General features: G+C 37.6%; 1 protein-coding gene across 1 annotated transcript; it reads right to left on the bottom strand.

The window, feature by feature from the left end:
* Positions 1-325: 325 nt before the first annotated feature.
* Positions 326-25,135, bottom strand: LOC136250558 (glycylpeptide N-tetradecanoyltransferase 2-like). Its single transcript, XM_066042773.1, has 3 exons — positions 25,040-25,135; positions 7,831-8,127; positions 326-2,242 (listed from the first exon to the last, which is right to left on the bottom strand). The coding sequence occupies exons 1-3, from the start codon at positions 25,071-25,073 to the stop codon at positions 510-512; spliced, it is 2,064 nt and encodes a 687-aa protein (XP_065898845.1). The 5' UTR covers positions 25,074-25,135; the 3' UTR covers positions 326-509.
* Positions 25,136-26,918: the final 1,783 nt, after the last annotated feature.

The raw sequence follows: 26,918 nt of genomic DNA on the forward strand, positions 1-26,918 counted from the left end.
ATATCAAGTTTCTGTATGCAGGACCAGAGGTAATACACTAATCAACCATGAAATAGAAAAATTGCTATTCCGTTGATTTGCTTCCAGTTAACTTGCAATGCTGCTATGTAAAAGTGACTACCTATCTCCTCTCCTTCACCCATTAAGTTATTCAACAATCATTTAAGCAATTGGAAATAACAATTTTCAGAGACAATAAGAATTCCTTAAGCTATATATACAACAGCTCTATTTTTACATTTGAATTAAATCTTAATGCTCTTGTTCTTCGTGCACCATAACTGTGATTCATCAATTTTATGTCTACCATATATTATAATGCTGGTATTTAACTAGTGATCTTGAGCTCTCCCTTAGCAATAACTACGTATGCTAGTTGTTTGACGGTTATATGGTACATGTACATGTAACAATTATTTTTCAGGTGCATGTAGCTATAGTACTTCAATAATTATTGATATAGCTGTAGGTACATGCATTAGTATGTTTCAGATGCTACTCCCATATAGTTAGTAACAAAAGAGGCAAAATTTTTCTTCCTCAACTTCAGGATATATATAATTGTAAAAGTGCCAGTAAAACTCATCAGCTTGATAGAACAGGTTATCAGTAAATGCTTCTCTTTCAAGTCCAAACTGGTAAGTGTAAACGCTGTCAGCACCATGTTGCTTGGCACAGATCAATAGGTCAGAGATGAACTGTTTGGGTGGAGATTTTGTATCTATTATGGCAAAGGCTAATGCAGTTTTGCTACCTGCCATCAATCTAAATGCAAACAAATCAGTTATGGTTGCTGTTTCAGGATCCTCAACTACAAATGTAATTATATAATTAGGCATGGATGGACACAGAAAACAGTGGGTGATTTCATTTTCAGTTAGGAACACTTGTCCAAACTCAAACCGAGACATGTATTGGTTGATAAATGTTAATGTTTCAGAAACATCTCTAGAAGTCATTCTTCTCAATCCACCTGTTCTTGGGGAGTCAAATGAAATATAATCCAAGGCAAGATGAATCCAGCTAGTAAGATGAGTCTGGGTTCTAATAACCATGGTAGTTGGACCACCTTGTATTATGGCTTGAGATATTCCAGCCAAGTTAATTTTTCTCATGATTTCTTTCATTGCAGTTTTGTGCAGGTGGTTTTGTCCACTCTTATCATACTGATTCAACTTTCCTGAATAGTGCAATTCTATTATTGGCAAGATCTTTCTTCCAATTCTGACATGCAATGGTGTGCAATAAACTGCCCAAATTAACTCATTTTGGGAAGACTCTCTGATACCAAACAATAAGTTCTTATTAAAGCAAGGATGTGAAACAAACCACTGTAGGCGTTCACAAATGCCAAGGTTGACTTGATCATAATGATCAAATGCCCTTGAAACTTCTGTAATGTTGTCAGAATTTAAGATAGCCCATCTCAGGTTTTCAGGTAAGGAATGCGGATCTTGCTGCACATGATGTAATGAAGGGTCAATAGGACCAATTTCCCTCAAGTCCTGTCCACGAAATACAACAGGTAATCCAGTCCATTTGTTTACATCAGGAATAGATAAATGCTTAATTTTTTGTGACGAAAGCTTGGATATTTTTTTCTGTAGTGATAAATATGCCTGATAAGCATAATCAGCATGTATTTGCCATACAATAATGATTGATCCCACATTGATTTTGTAGTATGTCAAAGTATCCGTACCAGTTTCAAACAGTTCAGTTTCAAGGTAAAAGCGGTGTTCATGTAATTCACCAATTGTAAATTGCCTTGGATCTTTATCAAGAATTTCCTCTATTGTACTGTTGTTTGGTTTTAATTGAATTACAGGGACAAAGGAAGGCACAACTTCACTAAGTTTCATGTTGAAAAATGTTTTCTTGTAGTTTTCTAATGATTTTTTGGCAGCAGGGATCATAGAAGCAGTCACCATAGCTTCCATCATTCTGGTGTCCAGGTAGTTCCAGTAATGAGCCTTAGTGAGCACGTTGCACAAATTTTCAAATGTAGAAGTTTCTTCTACTTTAGGGACAACACTTTTGGACATGAAACTGTCTGGTGACATTGCCTTATGTATGCATGCATGTTGCAACTTCGAAAATTTAAAATGTTCGATCATATTAATGACAGTTGCAGACAACCTTTCAAATGCTGACCTAATCCTTTCATCACGAGAAAAGGTAAGTGCAATTTGTGATGATACAGGTTCAGGTTCTTTTTCAACTTTTGTAATGTGTGATGAATCTAGAAAATACAACAAAGCAGTGAAGACAATTATGATCCATAACAAGTAGAAATTATGTATGTTTGTGCATTTCACATGTTATACTCCATAGGCAGATCTAGAAGACATTGTCAGGGGGACAAGAAGTTAGCGTTTATTCCACTAAGGGGAGAAGAATGGAACTCTAGAACTCCTAGGTGGAGTATTTTGATAGCATTTAGCTAAAGTGTGCAAAGCTAAAACCTATTTAGTGGTAAAGTGTATCAAATCAAAATAAGTATTCTTATAATTTGCAAAAAAATTACAATTGATAATATTAGAATTGCGGCTATTCTATTAGAGTAGTAGAGTACCTTGATCTTGGCACAAAAATTTCAGTGTACAGTTTATAACTGTAAAGTGCATTTATAACTGTTGCCTCAGATTTGCCTATGTTATATTCAATCAGTGCTTGACTATTTATTTGCCTTGTAAGAAATTGTCTCAACACATAAGTTAACTGATTTCAGCTTATGTTTTTTTTTTGAATTTTGGGAAACAATCTCCACTATGTAGCAATGTATACCTGCTAATCAGAATGTTGATTATTAGCGTTGTGAGCATACAGGTATAAATACTGAATTATTGCCCTTGCATACAACTTTGAACATCGTAACACAACCTAAATAATTTTATATGTAAACATGTGTTGTGATAATAGTAAAGCAGCATATTCATAATGAGAGAAAAAGTATCCTGTTTTTGCTAACTCTGTATAATATAGGTTCAAAGTGCACTGGTGGGTATCTATTTGGCTAATTATGCTTGTATATAGACTCTATAATTATGAGAAGTTTATATACTGCCTCATAAAATTACTTGCCAGGAATTAGCTTTTGTGAATTACTGTAATGTTAGTAGTATTACAACTGAGCTTCAGCAAAGCTGTGTTGACATGCAACAGGTGTAATTTGATATGAAATCATTTGTGAAAATCATCATGAAAGCAATCTATAAACAATGGTCCCTCCATTTTCTGGCCATCAATTAACCAAACATTTGGTTATCCAAACAGTAGTATAACTGTTCTATTAGAGTACTTTGTCTAAGGTATGCATTCTATTAGAGTTATTGAACAGGACCTCTGCATGTATATAAACCTCCCAAAAACACCTTTTCTGTAAAAAAAGGCACGTCCAAGAAACTACAAGTATCTGTAACCCCATGCTGAATCCTAGTGGAGGAGGCAACGCAAATTCACCTGAATTGTCGTAATTAAATTTTTTACCATCATAGCCATTTCTTGGCCGCCACCTTGGATTTCACATCTTTTTTTCATCCTGGCCTTTTTGAGGGCCACATTCTTTTTTTACAGCTTGGCTGTTTTGGTTTAGATATAATTTATAGACTCAATGTTCAAGCCATGGGGTTGTATGATATGATGAATTCTACCTTGTAGATATGTTGCAACCAAACATAAATCTGCTGATAAGTAGTGAGCATATAACATACAATCCTATAGTAGCGGTTAATTTTTATTAGGACAAGGGCCAGTGGAAATTACTGAAATTTACTGGTCAGGCCAGTAATGGCTACAGTCAGGGTTACCAAAGATGTGTGTAAAGCACTTGTTTGCAAAGCATGCTTTTCTAGGTGATCTTGGGGAATGCCACCATCTTGAAATAGCAAATCTGAGATTGCATCTGGCAGTGTTTTCAGACAGAGATATAAGTATTCAGCTATATTGTTCAATGACTGTTCTATTAGAGTATTTTATTGTCTGACTGTTCTATTGGAGTATATCAATCATTCTGTACTTATCAATGAATAAAACCTGCTATGGCCACAGCCATAGTGGCTATAGTGTCCTAAGGACAACTTATCAGCTTGGTTTGCCACTCGTAGAGCAAGATGCTTTGCTGAGGGTTATGAAAGAGATCACGAACATCATACTATTATTTTTATTTCACTACATACAAACACACCCTTACATCACATACAAGCACAAGACACACACAAAATGTACAAACACTATACATGCATGTTCACACACATACACCACATATTGGTTGTAAACAAGTTAATATCACATCTCATGTGAAATGCTCTTGTAGGTGAGCTGGTAGTGCCCTTATTTGGTGTTAAAAAGTTCTTGCAGAAAAGAAAATTGTGTTGTACATTCTGTTTAGTGCCCATTAATTACACATGTCACTCCATAGTTAAGCCATGAGGATACCCAAGCAAGTGTCTTTGGTGTTGTGATTAATGTTCCAGGTTAGTTGCATGTGTGTTTAATTTAAGGTTAAGTTCAATGCCTACTTGTTCTTTTACATGTCTCACTTAATCTTGTATCGTCATGCAGACATCCATGAAATTTGAATATTGTGCAAGCTGTGTGGAACAACCCCAACTCATATACACAGTCACCGGCAAACCACAAACCATATTCAAACAATCCGTTACAAAAGTTGAAAGCCGCAACACAAGCTCATACACAGTCACTGGCAAACCGCAAACCGCATTCCAGCAATCTGTTACAAACTTTGTTGCACCATGGTATGTGTGCATAATGATTAATGAAAGCCACAACACAAGCTCCATGGTGCATTAATGGAAATAAATAAGTTCCACCTGACTGACAATTATCATGTGCCCCATTTAGGGGAAATCTCTTGGAAAGTCCTTGTACAGTAACACCTCAAGTGAAAAGTGAGCAGCAGTCCATGTCTTGAGAGGGAAGTATGAATACTAATTAAACACTAAAATACATAAAGTACGCGTGAACCATAACTAAGAGCAAGTTCCACCCAACTGACAATGATCACATGACCTATTTTGCAGAAATCTCTTGGAAAGTCCCCGTAACACCTCAAGTGAACAGATGTGATACGCAGTTTTATTAATTATTGATGGCAGTCCATGTCTTGAGAGGGAAATACGAATGATAAACATTTGTCATATTGTAACTGGATTTCAATGGAATGGTGAAGCGTACTTTAAGAGGAGTGGAGGTTCAGTAACAAAACGAGGAGTGGAGGTTCAGTAATGAAAGGAGGAGTGAAGAAAGATGAGGCTAGTATGTAAAATGCCCAGGGAAAGTGCCACATCGCCTCACACTGATTAACCATGTGTATGCGATTGGTTTTTAGACTGTCAGATGTCTGCACTGACTAGTGCAAATTCACTGAGACCAAACTGAAAACTTCTGATGGTATCAACTTGAGTAGCAGCAAATACCAGTATTATCCGGCTTGGAATTTTCTCATGGATGGATTGTCGACAAGGGTATACTCGTACAGACCAAATAGCTTTCAATTAGAAGTCCCACAACTGTAGATGGAAGAAGTAAGATAATGCACATGATGCCTGTACAAAAGAATACTCATTCACATTGCATACTGGTCTAAATAATTAAATTTATGTACAGTGAAACCTGTCTAATCAGGACACTGTGTAGTAAGGTCACTGCTGGGCCAATCCTCAAATGTGCTATTTGTTTAAAAAGTGACATAGATTTTGGGTGTGTTGTATTTAATGTCCGCCTATCGGTTTTTACAGGTAATCTGGTCATAGTATGCAGTAGCAGTTGGATGTGGACATAACTTTGGACCAGGTAGGAAGTCATGAATTTCAGATAAGTTTACATACAGAGGAATTGTATTATCTTGTGTGTTCCTTTTATAGCTCTCAACTGTCAGTGGCGTAGTGAATTTCCAGGTCAGTCTATGTACATACAAAGGAATATAGTTGTTCATTATTTCTGGATCAGGTGTACTGATATGATGGCACCCCCGTCATTTACATATCATGCTAGATATTTTCCAGTATCCAGATTTTAGGCATATTGTATTTAATGCCCATGCACTTGTTAATTTTTGTAGGCCGATTGCAATTGTTCGTCAGATATCCAAGCAAGTGTCTTTGGTGTTGCGACCGATGTTCCAGGTTAGTTAAAAATGTGTGGGTAAAGTTCAGTGCCTGCTTGTTCTTTACAGGTCTCACTTAATGTCATTATGTAGACATCCAAGACATCATCACTGGTGTTAAACTATTTTTAGTAATGTCTTGATGTTGATTAAAGTTGTGTTACATGTTGTAATAGCATTGTTGTACGTCAGTTTACCATAAAGCAAGAAATTTTCATGAATTTTGTGGCTAACCGTGAAATTTGAACATTGTGCAAGTTGTGTGGAATTATAGATAAGAACAAACCCAGCTCATATACATAGTCACCAGCAAACCATGAACCACATTCCAGCAATCCGTTACAAAACTTGAAAGCCACAATAGAAGCTCATACACAATCACTGGCAAGCCACACTCCATTACAAAATTTTGTTGCGCCATGGTATGTGTATAATGATTAATGAAAGCTACAACTTCATGATGCACATTACATAGAGGTGGTAGGTTGTAACCCTTATAGGCTTGTTGCCTTTTGTATGCACCTTACCTTTGTGGTCAATCTATTAAAAATTAAATAGAGAAATTGATTAAAACACCTTCCCTAGTGACTTTGTTCTTCACACCTTGTTTATAAGGCATCTAGCGATTAAGAAACACCTTGTTTATAAGACATCTGGTGATTATAAATGTTCAAATGGGGCGTGGCACTAATTGGAATCTAAAAAGATTTCTGCTTAAAATGCCATCCCTAGGGAACTTATGGTTCTGCAGACTGTCAGAACTTGTTTATCAGACATTAGAGTTTGTATCCACGTCACGTCTTTAAAAGTTATTGTATGGATTAGAGATTTGATCGAAGAAAATATGTGTATGGGCAAACCAGAATTAGATTATGTCAGTGCTAGATGGACTGCACAAACATGGCTATGTTGATTGGTATAACGTGATGGTAGGTGTAACATAAGGTAGAGAAATAAAGTGAAATATGTGTAAATACGCCTATTTTACATTTTAGTGAGGTCGCACGACTATAACGACTCCAAAAGATTTTTTTCACGTAGTGCAATACAAACCTATTGAGAGATGTTGCATAATCCAGGACTAATACTGCAAAACTGACCCTACATGTAAATAACTCACAGTAAGGGGTCATGCATCTTTTGTATGGGTGTGTGCTTTGTAGTTTCTTGGCCGCATGACTCACTACCATGAGTCTTGATGATATGAGCTTCATTTATCTTAACTTTTCAATCATTTGAATGCACTCAGGGCCCGATGAGTTTGAATAATATAGGGAGCATTGAAACATTTCCAATAAGATACCCAACTGTCACATTCATGCAAATTTTAATGCATACTACTCACTTTTTTCTGTCTATGTATAAATCATAAAATGGAATAATTTTGAGAATAATGTATATAGCTATTTTGAAACATATTCAATCAATTAAAGCTTATCCAAGAAATTCTGAATAAAATTAGATCCATGAACACAATTACTACAGTCTTACAAAACGTGTTCCTTTAGGGAAATATCATTGGCACAATGTTGCTAAATTAGATAATAATATTCGAATTCATTTTCATGAATTCATTTTCAATCAATCAAGAGTGTAACATTCCAAGTGTAATGTATCATCACAAATAATGCATGCTGTATGTAAACGCAGAACTATGTTAGATTAGTCAGATATGATGGATAGATATGGTACTTATTAGCTACCTTTCAGAGAAGGGATTAGCATTCTCTCAATTTTAGATGCAACATCATTTAATTCAATACCAGGAGCTTTCAGAGCTTCTATTAGCTGATTCCAGGTTGCCTCTGGTTTTTTAGCAAGCCATAGCTCCAACATTTCCCCACAACATTCAGCTATGTCCCCTGAGTTGTTGGCTTTTATTACATTCAGTCTTTCCACATCTTTTTCATCCAATAATTCAACTCCAATGTGTTTCCATTTCAAGGCAGCAGATTCTTTGACATGTCTATACAGGTATGCAATCTTAGGACGATCAGTACCTGCATATACATTACATATACAGATATATATGCTTAATTAAGCAATGCTTTAATTGTAATCCTATAATTATGAGTTTACAATGGATTGCTTAATATATATATATGTTAGAGTTAAAGTACTGCCACAAGTGCTATATGTCAAATACAGTATGGAAAAGAGTGGGCAAGAGACAAATATAGCATGAGGCAAAGCTGAGCGCTACATTTTGTCTTGAGACCACTTTTTGAGTGCTATATTTTATGGATGTATACCATTTTTATACAGCCAAACTGTTTTTGCATGTGGATTTCACTCATATTTGTAAGTATCAAATTGTACGTAAGCGGTAAGGTAGCTATTTACAACTTTAAAAGCATGTAATTATGGAAAATACAAGTTTGTAAACATCAAAAGTACAGGTCAAAGTTTACCGCTTGTGTGATGATAGATCAATCAAATGTGTATTCTAATTAGTGAATTTACTTGGATAGGCCAATCCAAATGGCAATTGTGTTTCTGGTCCTCTGCCCACATCTTTTCTGAGAATGTGAAATTTCAGTAGTACATGACAAAATTCCTGCATTGGAAATTCCAGATTTCAAAATAAATGTTGCATCATACAGTACGGTAGCAGGGGCGGATCCAGGACCTGGCAAGAGGAGGGGCACAAACAGGCCAAGTTGTAGGTGGTTGGGGAGACCCAGATTCTCTTGTTAGCTGTTGCATTTTTGAAGTAGCAAATAATACACCTCTTAGTACTATTTCACTGTTGATTTTTACTATTTTGGCCTTTGCAGATACAGTGGACCCTCGCAAATCCGACCCTCTCTAATCCGGATCCTCGGATAATCCGAACGGGTCATGTAGCTAGCAAAAAAAAAAAAAAAAAAAAATCTAATTAACACCCAGCAATAAACGCATTTTTAGCGAGGTTAAAAAGTTGAGGATATGGCTGAAGAAAAGCAAAAACGTGTGACCTTGTCAATTGAACAGAAGGTTACTATATTGAAAAAGATTACAGGAGGAGCAAGTTTAAGCAACATTTCTAAAGAATATGGCATTGGCAAATCAACTGTAAGTGGCATTAAAAAGAATGAAGATAAGCTAAAGTGAAGAAGTGACTAGCCTTATGGACAAGTGTTTCACTTGGTATGAATGTCAAGATGAGTGCACTACCCCATCACTTTCAGTAATGCTAAGCAACTTACTCTTGACACTTTCATTCAACTTAACTCCAAAAATGTATACACTGTACTGTAAAACTTGATGTATGTGAAGACCTCTTATATACTTATTTAGTCAATAAAAACTTAAAACACAGTGTTAATTGATGATTCACAAATCCAAACATTTCAGTAATCTGAACAGCCTTTGGTCCCAGGGGAGGTCGGATTTGTGAGGGTCCACTGCAGTTGTGAAGTATTTAAAGCTGTTTAAAAGGCTCTGAATATCTTAAACAACAGCAACACGATAATTACTTTTAGAGGCGCTTAGAAAGCACGAAAGTACTGGGTGACAATTCCATAGCTAGTTTGACTTTGGTTTGCTTTAGTTTCAGGTGAATTCATAATAAATGCTAGTAAAATGTGCATATTTTCTTGAGTTTTATAAGCTGATCTTGGCCTGGCATAAAGTTTGTATTTTAATCAGAAGTATGGCTCCTCCACAAGGTGTGTGTGTGTGGGAGGGGGATTTGCTCCAAATGCCCTACCCTGGATCCATCATTGGGTAGTACTGTATATTAGGGATCATGGAGGTGGGTTTTCTGGCCAAAAATATCACCCAAAAACCAGTTTCACAATACCAACTTGATTTCTTGGCAGTATTGGTCAGGTATAACCAAATCCAAAAGTATGACCAAAAAAAAAACTTTTACTCAATGGAATTTTCGAACAACATTGCTTCAGCCTGACAGGTGCTTCTTGGCATACGACAGTATGTACAATGCACGCATCGTGGACTTAATTTTATCCTCCTTTGCGTCCCATTTCTTTTTGCTGACAGCCCAAGGTTGTCGATTCGCAGTAGAGGTGTGCGATATATCGAAAATTTATCGATATCGCGATAATTTTCCAGTATTATTATCGCATTGAATTCGATATTGCAAATGCCAATTTCGGTATTTTATTGATTAATCGATATATTAAGAAAATTTAGGTAAAGTTACAGTATTTTGGTCTGTGATTGTGCAATCACGCTAGAAATAAAGGTCAGTTATGTGCAATTTAGCCATTTTAAAAGCTTATCTACCAGTTCCTAGGTTTGTTAGTAGTACTACATAATGTTTTTAGTGGATCTATTGCATTTAAAGCACATCTATAAATATCGGCCGCCCACACAATTAACCCGCCCACACCATTTATTTAATTATCGAAATCGAATCGATATTTTACTAACTATCTATCGATATCGTATCGAAATCAAAATCCTGATATCGCACACCCCTAATTCGCAGTAGTGCGATATGGAATCGATTGTATTTTCTGTGGTGACTGTATGGATTGTTTGCAGGGGCACTTCTACTGTTCTTCATTTGAACATAGCCAAAAGTGAAGCGTAATGGCCATTTCACTTTTTGAGTCAGCATCCACCATTCTGCCTGCATCCACCATCTGTATATATTACATTCACCATCCTTTCTTTTGATGTGATATGCATGGGTTCACCAGTCATAATAATGTTACAAAAAAGTAAACAAAATGTATAAATAAAATTAAGAAGATTGGATCATAGAAAAAAAAGTGGAGGTCACCTACACCTGCAGATATACTTGTACAATTGCTAAGCATGATTGCAAATACATATAATTAAAAATTTTAAGTTCGATTAGGGATCATAGAAAAAACAAGTAGGGAAACAATGGAGGTCACCCACATGTGCACATATACTAGTGGACATTTAACCCCTGATTCAGTACAGTGTAGGTCTACTCAGTGTGGATCAACAGAACAGTCAGTAGTAAACTATAATAAATGAACCACATAAAGATATGTTTAATTAGAAGTGGCAGTTGTGGATCCAAGGCAGGTTGTAGGGTTCCATGGAAAACCTTTTGTCGACAGTGGTAAGAGCCTTGACAAGCTGCTGTTTTTTTTTTGTTTTTTTAATCCAGTAAACCAAAATCAATTTATTAGTCAAAGAAATATACTTAATGTAAACACTTAGAGTGGCAAAACATCTTTACTACAAAACTACTATCCCAACATCTTCATGCACAATAAACGCATCTAAATATTGTTTTGATCATTATTAAAGGCCAAAAATAGTAAGATTTAACAGTTAAATGACATTACAGGAGAGTGAATATTTGCTATGAAATTTTACTACTACGCAAAGCTACAATAAACCACGTTTCAAAGTGAGAACCCTCCTTTTTAAAAGTCTGCATCTGCCCCTGATCATGAGTGGATTTTTAACCAGTCACCTTCTACCATTCTGAAATTTATGTATCAAATACAATGTTGTTTAATCCTTAATTTCCCAGCACCTACTTTAGCATACATTGTACATGCATTTGTAATCCTTTTTATAACTGGATAGAAGGTGCTTCAACTAAACTACTCATTTTTATTGGATCGGTAATATCTTACACAAGTTAATACAAATTTCCATATAAGGATCTTAAGCTGATAATATTATTCATATTCCTATTCTTTCATGTGGCAATGAACAATCTTATTCTTGTCATACTATAGATCATCATAGAATACCCTACTCTCTTCTACTTGAATGTTGTGGCTACACAAAGGACAAAGGTTCTGAATAAATATAAATTTCATAAAATATGATGAAAATATTTTTTTTACATTTAAATCTACCACAAATCCAAATCATTTTATGACTAGCACTGGTACCTGCCCTATGGTGCAGGACTGCTTACAATGAGTCATGCACTACACTAAGTTTAATCTTGTGGCTATCTAGTGACAAAAATTTCTACACAGTATTGGAACCCAGGCCAAGTATGAAACATCACTTGTTTAAGCATAATATTATAGTGTGGTATATTGTGTATAGAGTGTTTACCACACAGGTACAAATGGTGCTGGTAGTACCTGTCCTATTATGCACACTATATATGTAAAATCCTTTAAAATGCAAGACATGAATTTGTACATACCATTATAGCATTGGTACTTGCTTCACGGTGCAGCACTTGCCATACTGTGTATGTTACCTGCTAAGGCCTATGTGCAGAACCATCTTTATATTAACTAAGCAATGGGAGCCAAGTATTAAACATCAGTGCCATTCATGTATGTGATGTCACTTTTAAAGAACATGAGCTGTTTTTAGCTAAGCTATATAAGCCTTGTATTATCCCACATGTTTACCACAAAAGTGCAAACTATAAATGCAGTGTTAGTAGTAACTGTCACACAGGCTATACATGTAATGGCACCATTTCAGATTCTACATGACATTTAACTTACTGACTACAAAACAGAATGAACTTGTACATAATGCAGCATGTAGCATCAGTACACAGTGCCCTACAGCACTGGTACCTGTCCTATGGTGCAGGAGTTTTACATGTTATGCATTCAAGTAAGGTGATAGATTGTTGTGACTGATACTTGTGCATTCCTTACACTATCAAATTAATAATATATTATTCTTATTAAAGCTTTATAGTGGCCAGTACTGATGGTCTGACAGCAGCATGTGCTGTATTCTTAACTTAACAAACTGGAACTTGAAACTTTACAATTATACTTAACTTAGCTAACAATAAGGTAAAACAAAAAATGGGCCATGCACTGATGCAATTCATGTTAGCCTTGATGTACAGAGTATATCTAAAACAATACTAGCTTATCATCACCTCAACATCTTCCTCAGTCAAGTATAAGCTGTATTGATTGCAAGTACAAAAACACTTGAAAAAAAAAAACAATGTTGAAACAGGTTAGCAGGTGCCCAGTGAGAGAATAACAGTAGCTATATGGCATAAATGTGCAGTAAAGAACACAGAAAAAAGGTGAAACCAAAAGGTTGAAAAAGTTGTGGAAGCAAAAAAAGTTCAGTGTGACCAAAAAGGTTGTTAAAGCAACAAAAAAAAGTTGGAAGAAAAAAAAAGTTGTAACCAAAAAGGTCAGAAGAAAAAACAAAACAAAAAACACCAGGATCCAATCTGGGGACTAAACATTCGCAAGTTTGATGCTCTACTGCTTTGACCAAATGTGATCTGTGGTTTCCTATAGCCTATAAGTTGTTTATAAATGCCAGCTGAATGTAAAGAATGTAAACAAGAATTTATAAAGAATGTAAAGCTGTTTACTTGTGGTTTGTATGTAGTTTACAGAAAGAATTCCAGCAAGATTTGGGTTACACCCATGCATTCAACGTGCTGTAAACAACAAATGACAGCAGTTGGAAACTTCATTTAAACGATACATAAGATGATGAGCGCTTTGTTTGATGTTAAAACCGCACTGACTCGTGCATGGTTGGTAAGATAATCGTTGGACGCCAAAGGAATGCATGACAGACAGACAGATGGACGGACAGCTTTTCAGCTTTATATCTATTCTATATATAGAAGATCACATCGATGTTCTCAATTGGTCGATGTAGAGAAAACTAGTGCTACTCTATTTCATTGTGGTAGCCTAGTGTGTGTAGGTGTAGTGTAAAATGATTCCACAATTCTTTGAAAATAGATAAGTTTATGTTGAGGTGGACCAGGCCAACCTTAGCTCACTTCAAACCAATCCTTTCATACAGACAATGAAAGAAATCGTTCTGCTTAATAGGAAAACCTCAGTTAGCATTATTATAATAAAGTCGGGTTCAACTTCGGTACAGGGGCTTTGATTCAGTGAGCCAGCAAATGTATCACACTGGTGTGCTTCATCGTAGATGACTTGGTTTCAGTAGTACTATTTTCCTGTCTGGAAGAACAACTAGCTATGCACCATGGTATGAAGTAAGCAATGAGTCCCACTTCATATTTTCTCTTCTGCTGCTTTGACTTTTCACTTTGCTTGAAGCCTCTGGCCCTCAGATAGAACCACAAGACTTGTGTAGGTACATATTAAACATTACTCAATAGAAGGGCATGACAGTGCACCTGGAATTAGACTACACAAAGTTACAATTAGAAGTATATATCTTCCACAAAATTCATTAAACTCTCACAGAGCATTTATGTGATGATGACAATTGTCACATGCAGTGCCTTTGGAAGTTATTGTTTGTGGAAGAAGTTCCAGTTACCATCTTCACCTAGAAAATAGTATACATAATATGCTTTGATCTTTGAAGGATAATGAGGTCTTTAAAATCCACTAAGAGACCTGCTAGATTAGAAACCTGCTAGCAGAAAATACCTCAAGCATCACAAATCTCACTTTCGATCATTAATTTGCAATGCTCCGTCCAAGCATATTCAGGCTGATAGCCTGCAGTGGGCAACCAGTCACCCAGACCAACATGTGGTTAACCACTCTATTTATTTTCTAGGCATGCTTAAAGGAATTCGATTATGGGAGGTACAATCTAACATTGTATGTATGTTTGTTACGATGAATGGAGAAGTCCAGAAATATCATGGAAAATTCTGTTTAGTTCCCATTTGTTCCTAGAGTGCTTTTAGGCTGTTTTATTTTATGGATGGACTTTACTAAGAGTACATAATAAAAAATAGAGAGGCCCTCCCTATTTTTATTATGTACTCTTGAATTTACTAATACCTAAATGGGTGAGCTTCCTCGTAGAAACATTATTTTGTGCTATGTGTGATGTGGACGTGTCCATATTAGAAACTGTGCCTATTCTTCGTGCTACTTGTGGCGCCACTGAAGACACAACTTGGCTTGTTCCATTGTATAAATCCACACAAGCTGCTTCTTCAACACACATGGTCTTTACACTGCTGTGACGCCATATAGGCACTGGCTACCGTTAACCTGGCTTGACATTGCTATCGATCAAAACCATTTTCCAGCGCTGTGCCAGATCCAAGTCTAACTGAACTTGTGAAAAGGAAGCAGTGCAAGCTTCAGTTTTTTCAACACTTCAAATTCAGTCTTCCGTGATTATTTAAACATTGTGTGATGATTTCAGTACGACATATAACCCAATCCCACACTGACTCCACCTATTTTCTAAGTTGGTTAGAGACCATGCCCTCGGATCTTCGTGGATTTTAAAACCTCACTTTGCCTGGTTTTTAAAATCCACGAAGATCCTCGTGCTATAGGTCTCTAACCTACACAAAAAATCCACTAAAGCATTCTACCACTCAGGGTACATACGATTCCAAAAGTGGCCACTGTACTACGTAAGTACAATATTGCTTGAAATTTTATTTCCAGGTCTGGCTTCAGTTTCAAGGAAAAATTGGAATTTTACAAGCTAGTAGGGATCATTAGCTACACAAAGAGGATTGTTATCTGGCATGTAGATTCATTCATTAGCAATAAAGCAGCATGGCTAAAGTAGTGCATTTCAGGTGATGATCTCTCTTGCTTAGGCACCTTTTATTATAGTTTTTGATACCTATTACGTAGCTTGCAAAATTCCTTACGTTTGTTTGCTAGAGTCTTATTTATATCTAAATAAATTTTTCCCAATCCTAGATCCACCGTATCACAGACTTGCCTGTATCCTACTTTGTGTCCAAACTACTGTGTGGTGTTGGATCACGGCTAGCATGTTAATGGCTTCTTGTGCTGGCTATCACGAGAATCATCTGTAATTCCACACTGAGTGGATTGATTGCAGAGGCGCTTCTTGAACTGTTCTTTATTTGTAATGCTGTGTAGTGTCTGGTGCCATTCTTTTCTTTGATGGGACAGTACTACTTGTTAGTTCACTGATGTTACAGGAAAGATTAAACCAAAATAAGTCTAAGGGAATTTCACATTTGAGAAGGGTGGTTGTCTAAACCTGACTGACATGTAAATATCCCTACTTCAGTCATGGCTATACTATTGGCAAAGTATAGGAATTAAATGTCCACTAGTATAGCTGCCCTACCTTGTTTTATTGCCTTTTATTTTATGATCCCTACTCAAATAAAATATAAACCTTTCCTTACACTTATAACATAACATGACTGGTAAACCAACACATACCGTATCAAAGGAAATATGGTGCCTGTCAGACATATGAAAAATGATGAGTGACTTAATGCACCCCGACTATCACAGGTATTGGAAAACAATGTTGTTAACACTTCATTTTCAGCTTTGTTCTAATTGTTATACATAGCATTACAAACGTATAGAATAGTGCAAGAAGCACCTCGGCAGTTACTGTGAAAATTCTGATTAAAGGTGTGCTCAGACTATCTATCACCACGAAGTGTATGGAAATTCTGCTTCATTTTCAGGTATGTTCTACCCGGTTTAGATCATTACAAACAAAGAACAGCACGAGAAGCACCTCTGCAATCAATCAAGTCACTACAGATATTACAAATGATTCTCGTGACAGCCTGAAGGCATCGGTTAGTTAGCTAGTTAGTCAGTCAGTTAGTTTTCAGTCAAATAAGAAAAGTTTAAAATTCCATAGAAGCTTGTTGGTATTTAAGGGTTTGGAGTCACTCTGAAGGCATTTATGGACTTGGTTATGCCTAACCAATGCCATCAAGAAAAGAAAAGTGAGGATGGTTTTTGGGTGATAAGTTTTGGGCAAGAAAGCCCAAACCTCGACTATACAGTACTACCATAAGAGCTGATGTGTCCTTTGGACTCTGTCCAACATTTGGAATCTGAAAGAGACCAAAACCTACAAATTTTATCTGAACTGGAAAGATTAGGAACTCCCTGTTGCTATATATGATAACAAGTGTGAATAATTCACTCTTGATGATACCATTAAGCTAATATTCTTGGCCATTATTTTTTACAAATATACGTACCACTTTCACACCTCACTTCAAAGGGAAGAGAAGGTGAATAAATGCCATATGGCACTGCTATCAGTGCTCAGGAATGCATTAACAAGAAACGGAGGTAGTATATCAAAAATATATCCCTCCTAGGAGGTACATTTTTTGATATGCTACCTCTATTTCTCATTGATACATTCCAGGCATTCCCAGAAATCATCAGATTTCTTTGATGAAGCTGTGGTATCTCTTCTACTTAATTGCAGTGAAGATCGATTGTGGGTTATAGTTCTGTAAAGCGAGCCTGAGCTGAACCAGAGTTAACCTGTGGAGCTGGAGAAGAAGATAGTTCCTGGCGCAATGTCACTCACATACGTATATAGCACTGGGCATGGCACTTAATTGATCATAAACATATTCACTATTTTTGTTATAATTAAATAGCTAGTAAAGTAAGTACAATCTAAATTCACATGGTCCCATATATATATGCTTGTGAAATATTCCTGCACACTTGCAGGTGAGTCATTCAAGTGGAATATATTAGTTATAACATGTGATTTGCCTGAAATATACGCACTTGCAGTTGAGCCTTCAGCCCTTGTGCTTTTGATATATTTCAGGCAAATCACTTGTGCCTATGTTACAACTATTACATATCTCTGTCCTCACTGTGTAATGCTCTAAGTTATATTTAACAGGCCACCATATTCTCACGATCTCAGTGCAGGAAGTTACTTGATGAAGCTGCTGGCTTACCTATTAGGCCATCATTATTATATCCATCACCTAGTGCAGAAAAAATAGACGTGATTTCTGTTTGTAAATAGTACACTATCTTAATCTTGAAAGGTGCAAAGACTATGCACCCTGTGAACAACAGTGGAGGGACTCTAACCCCTTCTGTTATATGTTTATATACACGTGAATGCGCAGCTAATCTGATGGTGGCGGCCAAGGCTTTCAGCAGTTGTAGTTAATTATTTTTTTGAAATGCTGTATCTTTATCTCTACAGAGGAATTCTACTAGAGCATGCATGGACCTATGTTCCTGCTGTGTAAAGAAGACCATTTCATCTTTGATGCTATGTTTCAGAATATTACTATAATGAAGTTTATAAACAAACGTGAAGTGATAATTGTCCCCCATTTTGGCAACCAGTGATTCTTAACAGTGCTCATGTTCCTATGTATTATCATCAATATTGGTGCTACAGAATGCACAAAATTCACACTAAGCTTGGAAAAAGCAGCTCTATTGCTAAAACACATGCAATGGCTATACAGGGGAACACTCCTTAACCTGTCAAAGACCAGCATTCAAAATTTTGGCTTATTATACAATGGAAAAACCTGGTGCAGTGGTAGAATGAGCGATCAATTGCGTGAGTTACATCTCGTTACATAATCAATGCAAATTTCACAGTGGCATGTTCAACACAGCATTCTGTGAGGGTTTTTGTTCTACAAGAGCTTGTAGGGATCCAAGCAATAAAGAGTAATAAAACAAGAGATGAATGATGGTATTATAACATATGTAGCTCTGTGAGAAAATCCCTACATTGGCATATTATAAGTTGTTTTGTTCAAGGATTTTCCCACCAAGCTATGCTGCAATAGCATGATAAATACAGCTAGACCAACAATAAGGGTGTGTGGTCATCATGATCGAGTAAATAGATTGTTAAGAGGTGTGGTCTCCATGCTCAATCATTACTAATCAACCAAGATCATTAATGGGTGTGGTCTGTAACCTATTGTGAAGTTACAGGTATCAACCAAACATAATAATTACATAGTTTGTGGCATCTAAATATGCTGCTAACAATCATCTCTTGTTTCACTACTTTTTATTACTTGGATCCCTACTTCATTTTAAAATTAATTATACTAGCTTGTTTAGTTCCTTTTGTTATAGCATACAACTACACATGTGTGACTGTTCTATCAGGGTGACTGCTGTATTAGAGTACCTTTCACCTACCAGGGGCGTAGTCACTATTTCATATTTTCACTTTACTAGAAAAGTGTTGATACAGAAAGTAACGCCTTGATATGGTTTCATTACATGAAGAAGACAACGACTAGTCTGATTGAAGACAAAAGATAAAAGGAAAGGCAAAGGCAATGTGCAGAGAGCACACACTCGCTGGAACCACAAAATGGCACATGTCACTGGTAAGTTTGTTATTATGGCATAAAATGGTGGCCGTGTGCTGCTTCATTTGGCCTCCAGCCTTGCGACTGTGATCAGGCAGGCAGGCAGGCGGGTGGGCGGGCGGGCGGGCAGGCAGGCAGGCAGGGCAGGCAGGCAGGTAGGTAGGCAAAAGCTCTAGTTTTAGTTTCGGTGATTTAAAAAAAAAAATTCTATATCCTGCTGCCTGTAAGTAAGCATTCCAGACCAATTATAAATATGCTCAAAAGATAAGAGTATTGATTGCTGATATCAAGTTTTAGGTACTTTGGCATGCACAGTGCTTTAAGATTGACATTTTTCTCCATACATTAAAAAAAAACACACACACAATTGAATTAGAAAGCCTGGACTGTCTTGAAACTGGAATTGCTTTCCAGCTGCAAGTTTGTACATGTAATGAGAGTAATTTCAGGGTTTATTGGATCTCAGCAATCATTGTACTCTTTGTGGTGAGCAAATATGTTACACCTATGGCACACTTGTCTAAAATAATTAGATCTACAATTCAGTATTGAGTGATACTTAAATGTGAAGTTAAACCGGTGTCCCCTGGTGATAGTATAGTATTGGAGTATACTGCTATTCTGGCTCAGCAGCCCCTTTGATTAGAAATTAAGGGTCTGGTCTGTCTAGCATCATGTACTTGTGCCAGATTACTAAAACCTGGTGCAACCAATCAGATCACTTGGGTGTGAAGTACATATAACTCATACAAACTTTTCTTGCACATTATGATGACAATATGGAAAGGGTCCTTCCCTTCTAGAAATATCCTCAATGACCTTGGAAATTAAGAAATTTTTGTTGGAAATAATGGAGAGCAGGAAGGGGTCACTGTCATTAGAAGATATTAGTGCACCAACTTGTGTCTGTAATCTGCTTCATAATTTGTTGTCTAATTTGATTCTTACAGGCTTTTGTATAAGATATGTTAGTGTGTCTGTGGATCTGTGGATTACTGTTCTGTTCAAATTTCTGCTGGTTCTCATCTCACTAGAGAGGTCACATGCATGGACTGACACTCCTAACACAATAGTCACAATGGCTTACTAGACTGCTTGAACCCATGCTGAAACCACAGTTCATCTGATACAGTAGCTACAGGCATAGAATCTATGTTACAACTCAAGCTATATACAACTTTGTAGCACCCAAGAATTTCTAAGACAGAAATTTGGAAAGTTGGTAATAATTTATCCAGAAATTAGAAACTTGGGTTGCATATTTTGAAATATTGTTGATGAATTTTGTATGTGAAGGATCCCTTGACAATATGTTAAAATATCTGTTCAGAATGCCAAGCTCACAATAGAAGGCACTTGCTCAGAATACTTTTGCCGACCTCTAACAGCATTTAGTTTACAATAATGTGTTTCCCACAGCACATGGTTACTGCCATTGTAAGACTTCTACCCAAAGTGACACGAAGTGGTCAAATCAATTACCACAACAATACCACTATTATAAATTAACTAACTGCGTGCTCTTTGGGTGTACGTGGATCCATGGATGACCATGTGTGTGACCTATCTTAATGGTTTGGCAGATGATCAGGGGGTGCCATACTGAAAAGCAACCTATCTGACAATTTTGATTCATGACAAGTAGCCAATGGACATGATACAGACAGGTGATCCATAGAGTGACAGAATCTACACCAGAGCTACCCTTGATCCTTCCTCATTGATGTGAAGCATTGGCCTCCATCTGATGTAGCCCAGGATTAGCCTGGGTTCAGGGCTTTGGCTTGGCGGTAATTAATGTCATAAATGACCCATGAAGACCATAGATACTTCAAAGAATACCTTGCAATGTTACATTGATGTGCCATCAGGTCAGGTATCCTGTGTGGATGGGTCTGTGCCACTACTGCTGAGTATAGCTCAAAACACTGTGCCTGAAGTCTTGGGGTAGACACTTTGAACGTATACGTCACGGAGATCCAACAAAACAACTTGACCTTCCATGCTATTGGGAATAGTTTCCTCTGCAAGGTGGAAGGTCTGCAAAATCAACGTAATCTCCTCATTGAATTTGATTGATGGTGTTTGTGGAGAGGGCTGGAAGACCTTCTATGAATACTAGAGATGATGAACTGTGGTATTGTGGGTCTCTCGTCAGAGAGTGCTCCTGAGAGCCTGAAGCAGGCTGCTGGTTTCCTGCCTCTTTGAATTACCTGATGTTGGCCTCTAGTAAGTCTGCAGATGGTGGGAGGTTCACCATTTCGTTGCCTGTGGATGTACAGTGGGGTGTAAATATGTACCACCATTGTCATGGCCCTACAGGGAATATGTACTTGTGCTCTGGCTGTATTGCCCATTGTAGTCCATCTGGTATGTTACAGCGGTTTTAAAGCTCTAGGGGGAGCATGTTAGGACAGATGTCACGTGCTGACAAGTACATACACCCTGTAAACTGGTTGTAACTAGTTAGTTGTATGTTAAACCAGCACTGCACTAAGCTAGACAGTTCAGCATGAATAGTGCACTCCAGGGTTACTGGCTTGAATTCAGTATAAGGTGTAAAACTGAATGATGTTCGCTGAGAGCTGATCAAAGATCAAGTTACAAGTACACAAAAGATTTGGAATTTTCAACTAGAGTAGGGATCATAGCTAGCACATCAATAAAATGTACCGAAACAAGTTGGAGTAGTCCATGATATTAAATCACGGTAAAACAATAAGAAGTGTTATATCCCTACTGTGCTCAAGATACCATAATGGAAATGCACAGTAGGGACATAACACTTCTTATTGTTTTACTGTGATTTGATATCATGCACTACTCCAGCTTGTTTCGGTACATTTTATCGATGTGCTATGGTCCCTGCTCTAGTTGAAAATTCCAAATTTTTTTTGTGTACTTGTTTGTTAATTTTTTTTTGTAATATGTTATTATGACTGGTGAGCCCACACATACTGTGAAAAAATGGTGCCACACTCCAGCTTTACCAATTATTGTCTGAAAAGTGAAGTATCCATTACGCTTCGTTGTCAAGATCTGTTACACAGCATTATGAATCAAGAACTACCCATGCAATCCACGCATACAACATCAAAAGAAAGAAATGGGCATGTCCCAGCTACATCAATTATCGTCTGAAAAGTAAGTATCCATTATGCTTTGTTGTCAGCTATGTTCAACCAAGAGTTCATAATATAAAAACTCTTGGTTCAACCCGTCACACAGTAGTACGAATCAAGAACTGTTCAAAAAACACCTCTACAATCAAAGTAGCGTCAGTATGAAAAATACGGACGATTTCCATTACAAAGGGAAGCCATCACGTGCTACCACCAATCAACACTTTTCACTGCCAGCAAAGATGAATGAGACACAAAGGAGGACACTGGTAAGTCCATGAAGAATGCATTGTATGTACTGCGGTATGCCAAAAGACACCTCTCAGGCTGAAGCAATGTCGAACAGTGAAAAAATCAAGCCCGTAGCCTTCGCCGATATCCAGTTACGTTTGTTTGAAGACATCAGTCAGTTACTTACTTACTCAGTCAGTCAGTAGAAAATTCCATTAAATAATTTTAAAAAAAAAATCCTGTAGCAACTTGTTGAAAGCATTTTGGGTCAAATCTCAAGGCTTTTTTGGGCTTAGTTTTGCCTAACCAATATCGCCTAGGAAAAGTGAGGGTGGTTTTTGAGTGGTTTTTTTTGTGGGCCACGCCTACTCCTTTATGGTCCCTACTATACAGTACTATCATACTGTATGATAAGCATAGTATGGGTGTGCCCACTGAGATTGCTGTGAGTCAACTGACAGTGTACATGAGTACTATACTAGTGCTCACTAAGAGCAGTAGTATGTGTGGTGCTTACTGAGAGCTGAGGAATGCTGACTGTCGGTTATGTTTGGTGTGAGCAGAATCGGTGTTTGTATACCACTTCTCAGTTAAACAAAGATTATTATGGTTGACTTGTGCTTACTGAGAGCTGAACTCCTGTAGTGCTGCTTGACAACCTGGGGAGCATGACTGAGGAACATTTTGCCAGCTTTTGCCCTCAATGCAGGGAACTTTGAAGATGATGTACCAAGGAACATTACAAAGGTCCCACCCTGTGAGGGGGGACTAGAAGCTCTTAAAGGAAGAGAAGGAAGTACTCCTAGTTTCCCACCTAGGGTGTCAATATGTGCTGGACCACCCACCAAACTTACTAAGGATAGACTACATAAATGAAATTCAATAATTATTAGCTAACAAATTAAAATAAAATTGTAGCTACCAGGAAGTTATTCCACCCTATGCTCGACATGGCACGACATAGGGGAGAGGTGGGGGCATCCCAGACTTGGTAATGCACCTCAGCCCACCGAGAGAGGGGAAATTTACTGGGAGCAAAACTATCACTTACCACTCGTGGCTCGCTGTTGAGGGATAGCTCCTCCCAAATTAGCTCCTAAGTTGGCTCCCAAGGTAGCTCCTGGGTTAGTTGGCTCCAGAGTTCGCATCTGTTTGGGAGTTTGACTCGTGAGCTGTACGCATAACTTGTGCTCCATGGTTTCCAGTTTCACAGTGATATGTGTTTCCCCAAGTATCGTGTTCCCCGCACACATATCACTTGGGATCCGTGTTTCCCCACACACACATTACTAACTGGCTAGCAATCTACAAGTTACAGTGATACATGTTTCCCCGGATATTATGTTCCCCGGGTACTTCCACCATGCACTACCAGTAGTCTTCCAGAAACGAGACAAGAGTTGCAGAAATAGCACAACCAACAAACTCACTACTGTTGCTATGTGGCTGCGTTGTCATGGGCACACTAATTTATTATTTATGGATTAGCAAACATCCGACAGGGTTTTTACGCTAATGTACACGGTACGTACACATAAGTGCCTAGTTTAAGTTACAATAACGAGTAGTGCTAAGTTGCAATAAGTGCTAAGTTACAATAGGCGTTAGGTTACAATGAGTGCTAAATTACAGTAAGTGGTAAGTTACAATAAGTGCTAGATTACAATGAGTACTAAATTACAGCGAGTGCTAAGTTACAATAAGTGCTAAGTTACAATTATAAAGTAGGAGTAGTTAATTGTAAGATCAATGGTAGATAGATTTGGGATACATAGATCGTTCCAATGGGGAATAGTTAATCTATGACTAGACAGACCAGACCGTTAATTTATAATCGAGGGGTAGCCAGCGCCCACGCAAAAACCCAACATGGTGTACAAGTCCCAATATTTAACTATTTCAAAAATATTTCTGTATGTAAAATATATTTGTTAATACAATATAATTCTATTTTCGATTTTTACGGTGACGTTTTTTCCTCGAGGTTTTGCAAAGGAACACCTGAGAGAGTAGCTGGGAACTTCAGATGAGACACAGGTGTACTTTGCACTGTCAATTTGAAACGTTGTATAGAGCGGCGATCATAATTGAACTCATGAACGGACGAAAACGAGAATAACCTATTTTGTACGTGAATCGGGATTTCTAAATATTTAATGGATTTCTCAGATAGTGTACGCGAGTCCCAAGACGTTGGCTACCCCTCGTTTATAAACGAGGGGTGGCCACGTCAGACTATATTATGCACGCCTTCTAGAAGAATATTTCTAGCGAGGAACTACGCCGAGTGGTCGGCAGAAACCTATTTATTCAAGGAAATATCTAACCACTTGGTTCAGTTTTTATTGCAATTTTCTGCTTGCCACACCCATTATGTAGTCCGGCCTCGATGTAGTCTAGACCACTTATTTTCTTTTTTGTCATTGGCCAATGACAAAAAGAAAACAGTGATCTGGCCACGAGACTATGCCTCATGGTCATGGATTTTGTCACTCTTGTGCCGGAAGGCTTAGACACACCATCATAGCACACTTTTCACGTTCTCTCTCTTGATTGTAATACCACATTTTCTACACTCACCTTTTTGAGGTATACTAGCACTTGTCACTGCCATTAAAAGTCCCCGGCTTACTTGTCAAAATCACGTGATTTAGCAACCTCGAGCCTACGGTTTTGTTGCAAACCAGAGGAGGGTGGAAGTGCCTTAAGCGCCGTTAAAATGAATTATGTAAACCCTTGTTAAACCAGGCGCGCGCCCACAGCCGGCCTTCGGTGGGCGCTCGCCTGGTTTACTGAAATTGTTTTCGTAAAAGTGTGTGTGTGTGTGTACCTATCTATCTACCTATCTACCTACATGTATCTACCTATGTTTGTCCGTACGCACCCACGTGAGCAAAATCGTTTAATAATGGTAAAAGCAGCTTTTACGTTAGAAGTTAAAGTGAAATGAAGTCTGTATTAAACTTCTGCACAGGTGAACTTGGCTCTGAGGTGGTTTCTTTTCGGCGGACTGAAATACGGGTGTGGCGACTTTCCTCGGACTACCTTCCCCTTGAGGTTTTCAGGCGTTTAGCAACTGAAAAACAATGGTGCAGGCCTCGTACACTGCCAGGAATAGCCTATCGCTTCGAGTTGAAAGGGGGCGTATCCCTTACGTACGCGAACGAAAATGAAGAGCAGCTTTGAGGCTTTGTCGAGAGAATTTGTGGGAAAAACACGTTAGTCAAACTATAAAACAGTTTAGAAGATACTTCTGTGCGTAATATGTTGGTAAAAGCGGTTTGTTTAACAAACGCTTCCTTAGCAGTGCATAGCAACGTAATTGAACGAATTACGAATATTTCATGAATTACGAAGTACGAGAATTAGCTAATAATGTTATTGCTCAACCCAAAATTACCCTATTGTAAAGTAGTAATACATAGTTGGTCAATTTATAGTAGCATAGATGAGTTAGCTAGCTGCATGGCGCCTGGTTTTTAGAAGTAGCACAACATATAAACCTAAGCAAAACAGTTCGTCTTGGTCGGAAAACTGATACCAAGCACAGACCATTGTTGGTCTGCCTTGATGATATGTCTGTTCGAGATGCAATCCTGTATCAATCTGGAAAGCTCCGTAACCATGATCAATTTAAAAATGTGTACGTTGCACCTGATAGGACTAAATTTGAAAGAGAAAAGCACCAAAAACTTGTTAATGAATTGAAGCAGAGAAGATCAAATGGCGAACAAAATCTGGCCATCCGTAATGGTAGTATTGTTGTTATAAACCGTCGTTCACAACCTACTGGTCCTGTTTCAGATCAATCTGCTAAACGTTCCTGACAACCCTACTGAATTAATGAACAATGTAAATGTAATGAATGATTCCTCTATTAATTTACCTTCCAATCCCACTTTAACAAACCAATGTAACACTCAACAAAACATACATAGGGACAGTTTGAATATTATCAGCCTTAATTGTCAAAGTATATTGAATAAAAAGAAGTGTTTTGGGAACTACTGGACAATCACCATCCTGACATTATAGTGGCTTGTGAAACATGGCTTAACCAATCAATTGGTGACAATGAAATTATATCATCAAATTTTAAATTATATCGTCGTGATCGTGCTGATGGATATGGTGGTGTTTTAATTGCAGTAAATAACTCTATTGATTGCCAAGCACTTCAATGTTGTAACTCCTGCGAACTTTGTGCAATCAAGATACTCTTACCTAATAACCAGTCATTGATAATTATTGGTGTGTACAGGCCACCAGATAGAAATAACTCCCACGTAGAAAGCTTGTGTGATACTATCTACCAAATTATTCTGAAATATCCAAACTCTTTTATCTGTTATACAGGAGATTTAAATCTCCTAGATATTGATTGGAATAGTGAATCTATATTCAGTTACAGGTATCCACTGTCTATCAACCAATCAGTATTGAAGTTTTCTGCAGATTG

Source organism: Dysidea avara, chromosome 3 (assembly GCF_963678975.1).
Source record: "Dysidea avara chromosome 3, odDysAvar1.4, whole genome shotgun sequence".
In the NCBI taxonomy this organism is placed as follows: Eukaryota; Metazoa; Porifera; class Demospongiae; order Dictyoceratida; family Dysideidae; genus Dysidea; species Dysidea avara.

Bases quoted from the DNA above. Each gene is read 5' to 3' on its own strand.
- LOC136250558 (XM_066042773.1), bottom strand. From the start codon at position 25,073: ATGGCAGTGACAAGTGCTAGTATACCTCAAAAAG. The intron at 8,128-25,039 runs GTGAGTGTAGAA...ATGTATATGCAG, and splicing joins TGCTAGTATACCTCAAAAAG to GTACTGATCGTCCTAAGATT. The intron at 2,243-7,830 runs GTAGCTAATAAG...TGTATTTTCTAG, and splicing joins GCTAATCCCTTCTCTGAAAG to ATTCATCACACATTACAAAA.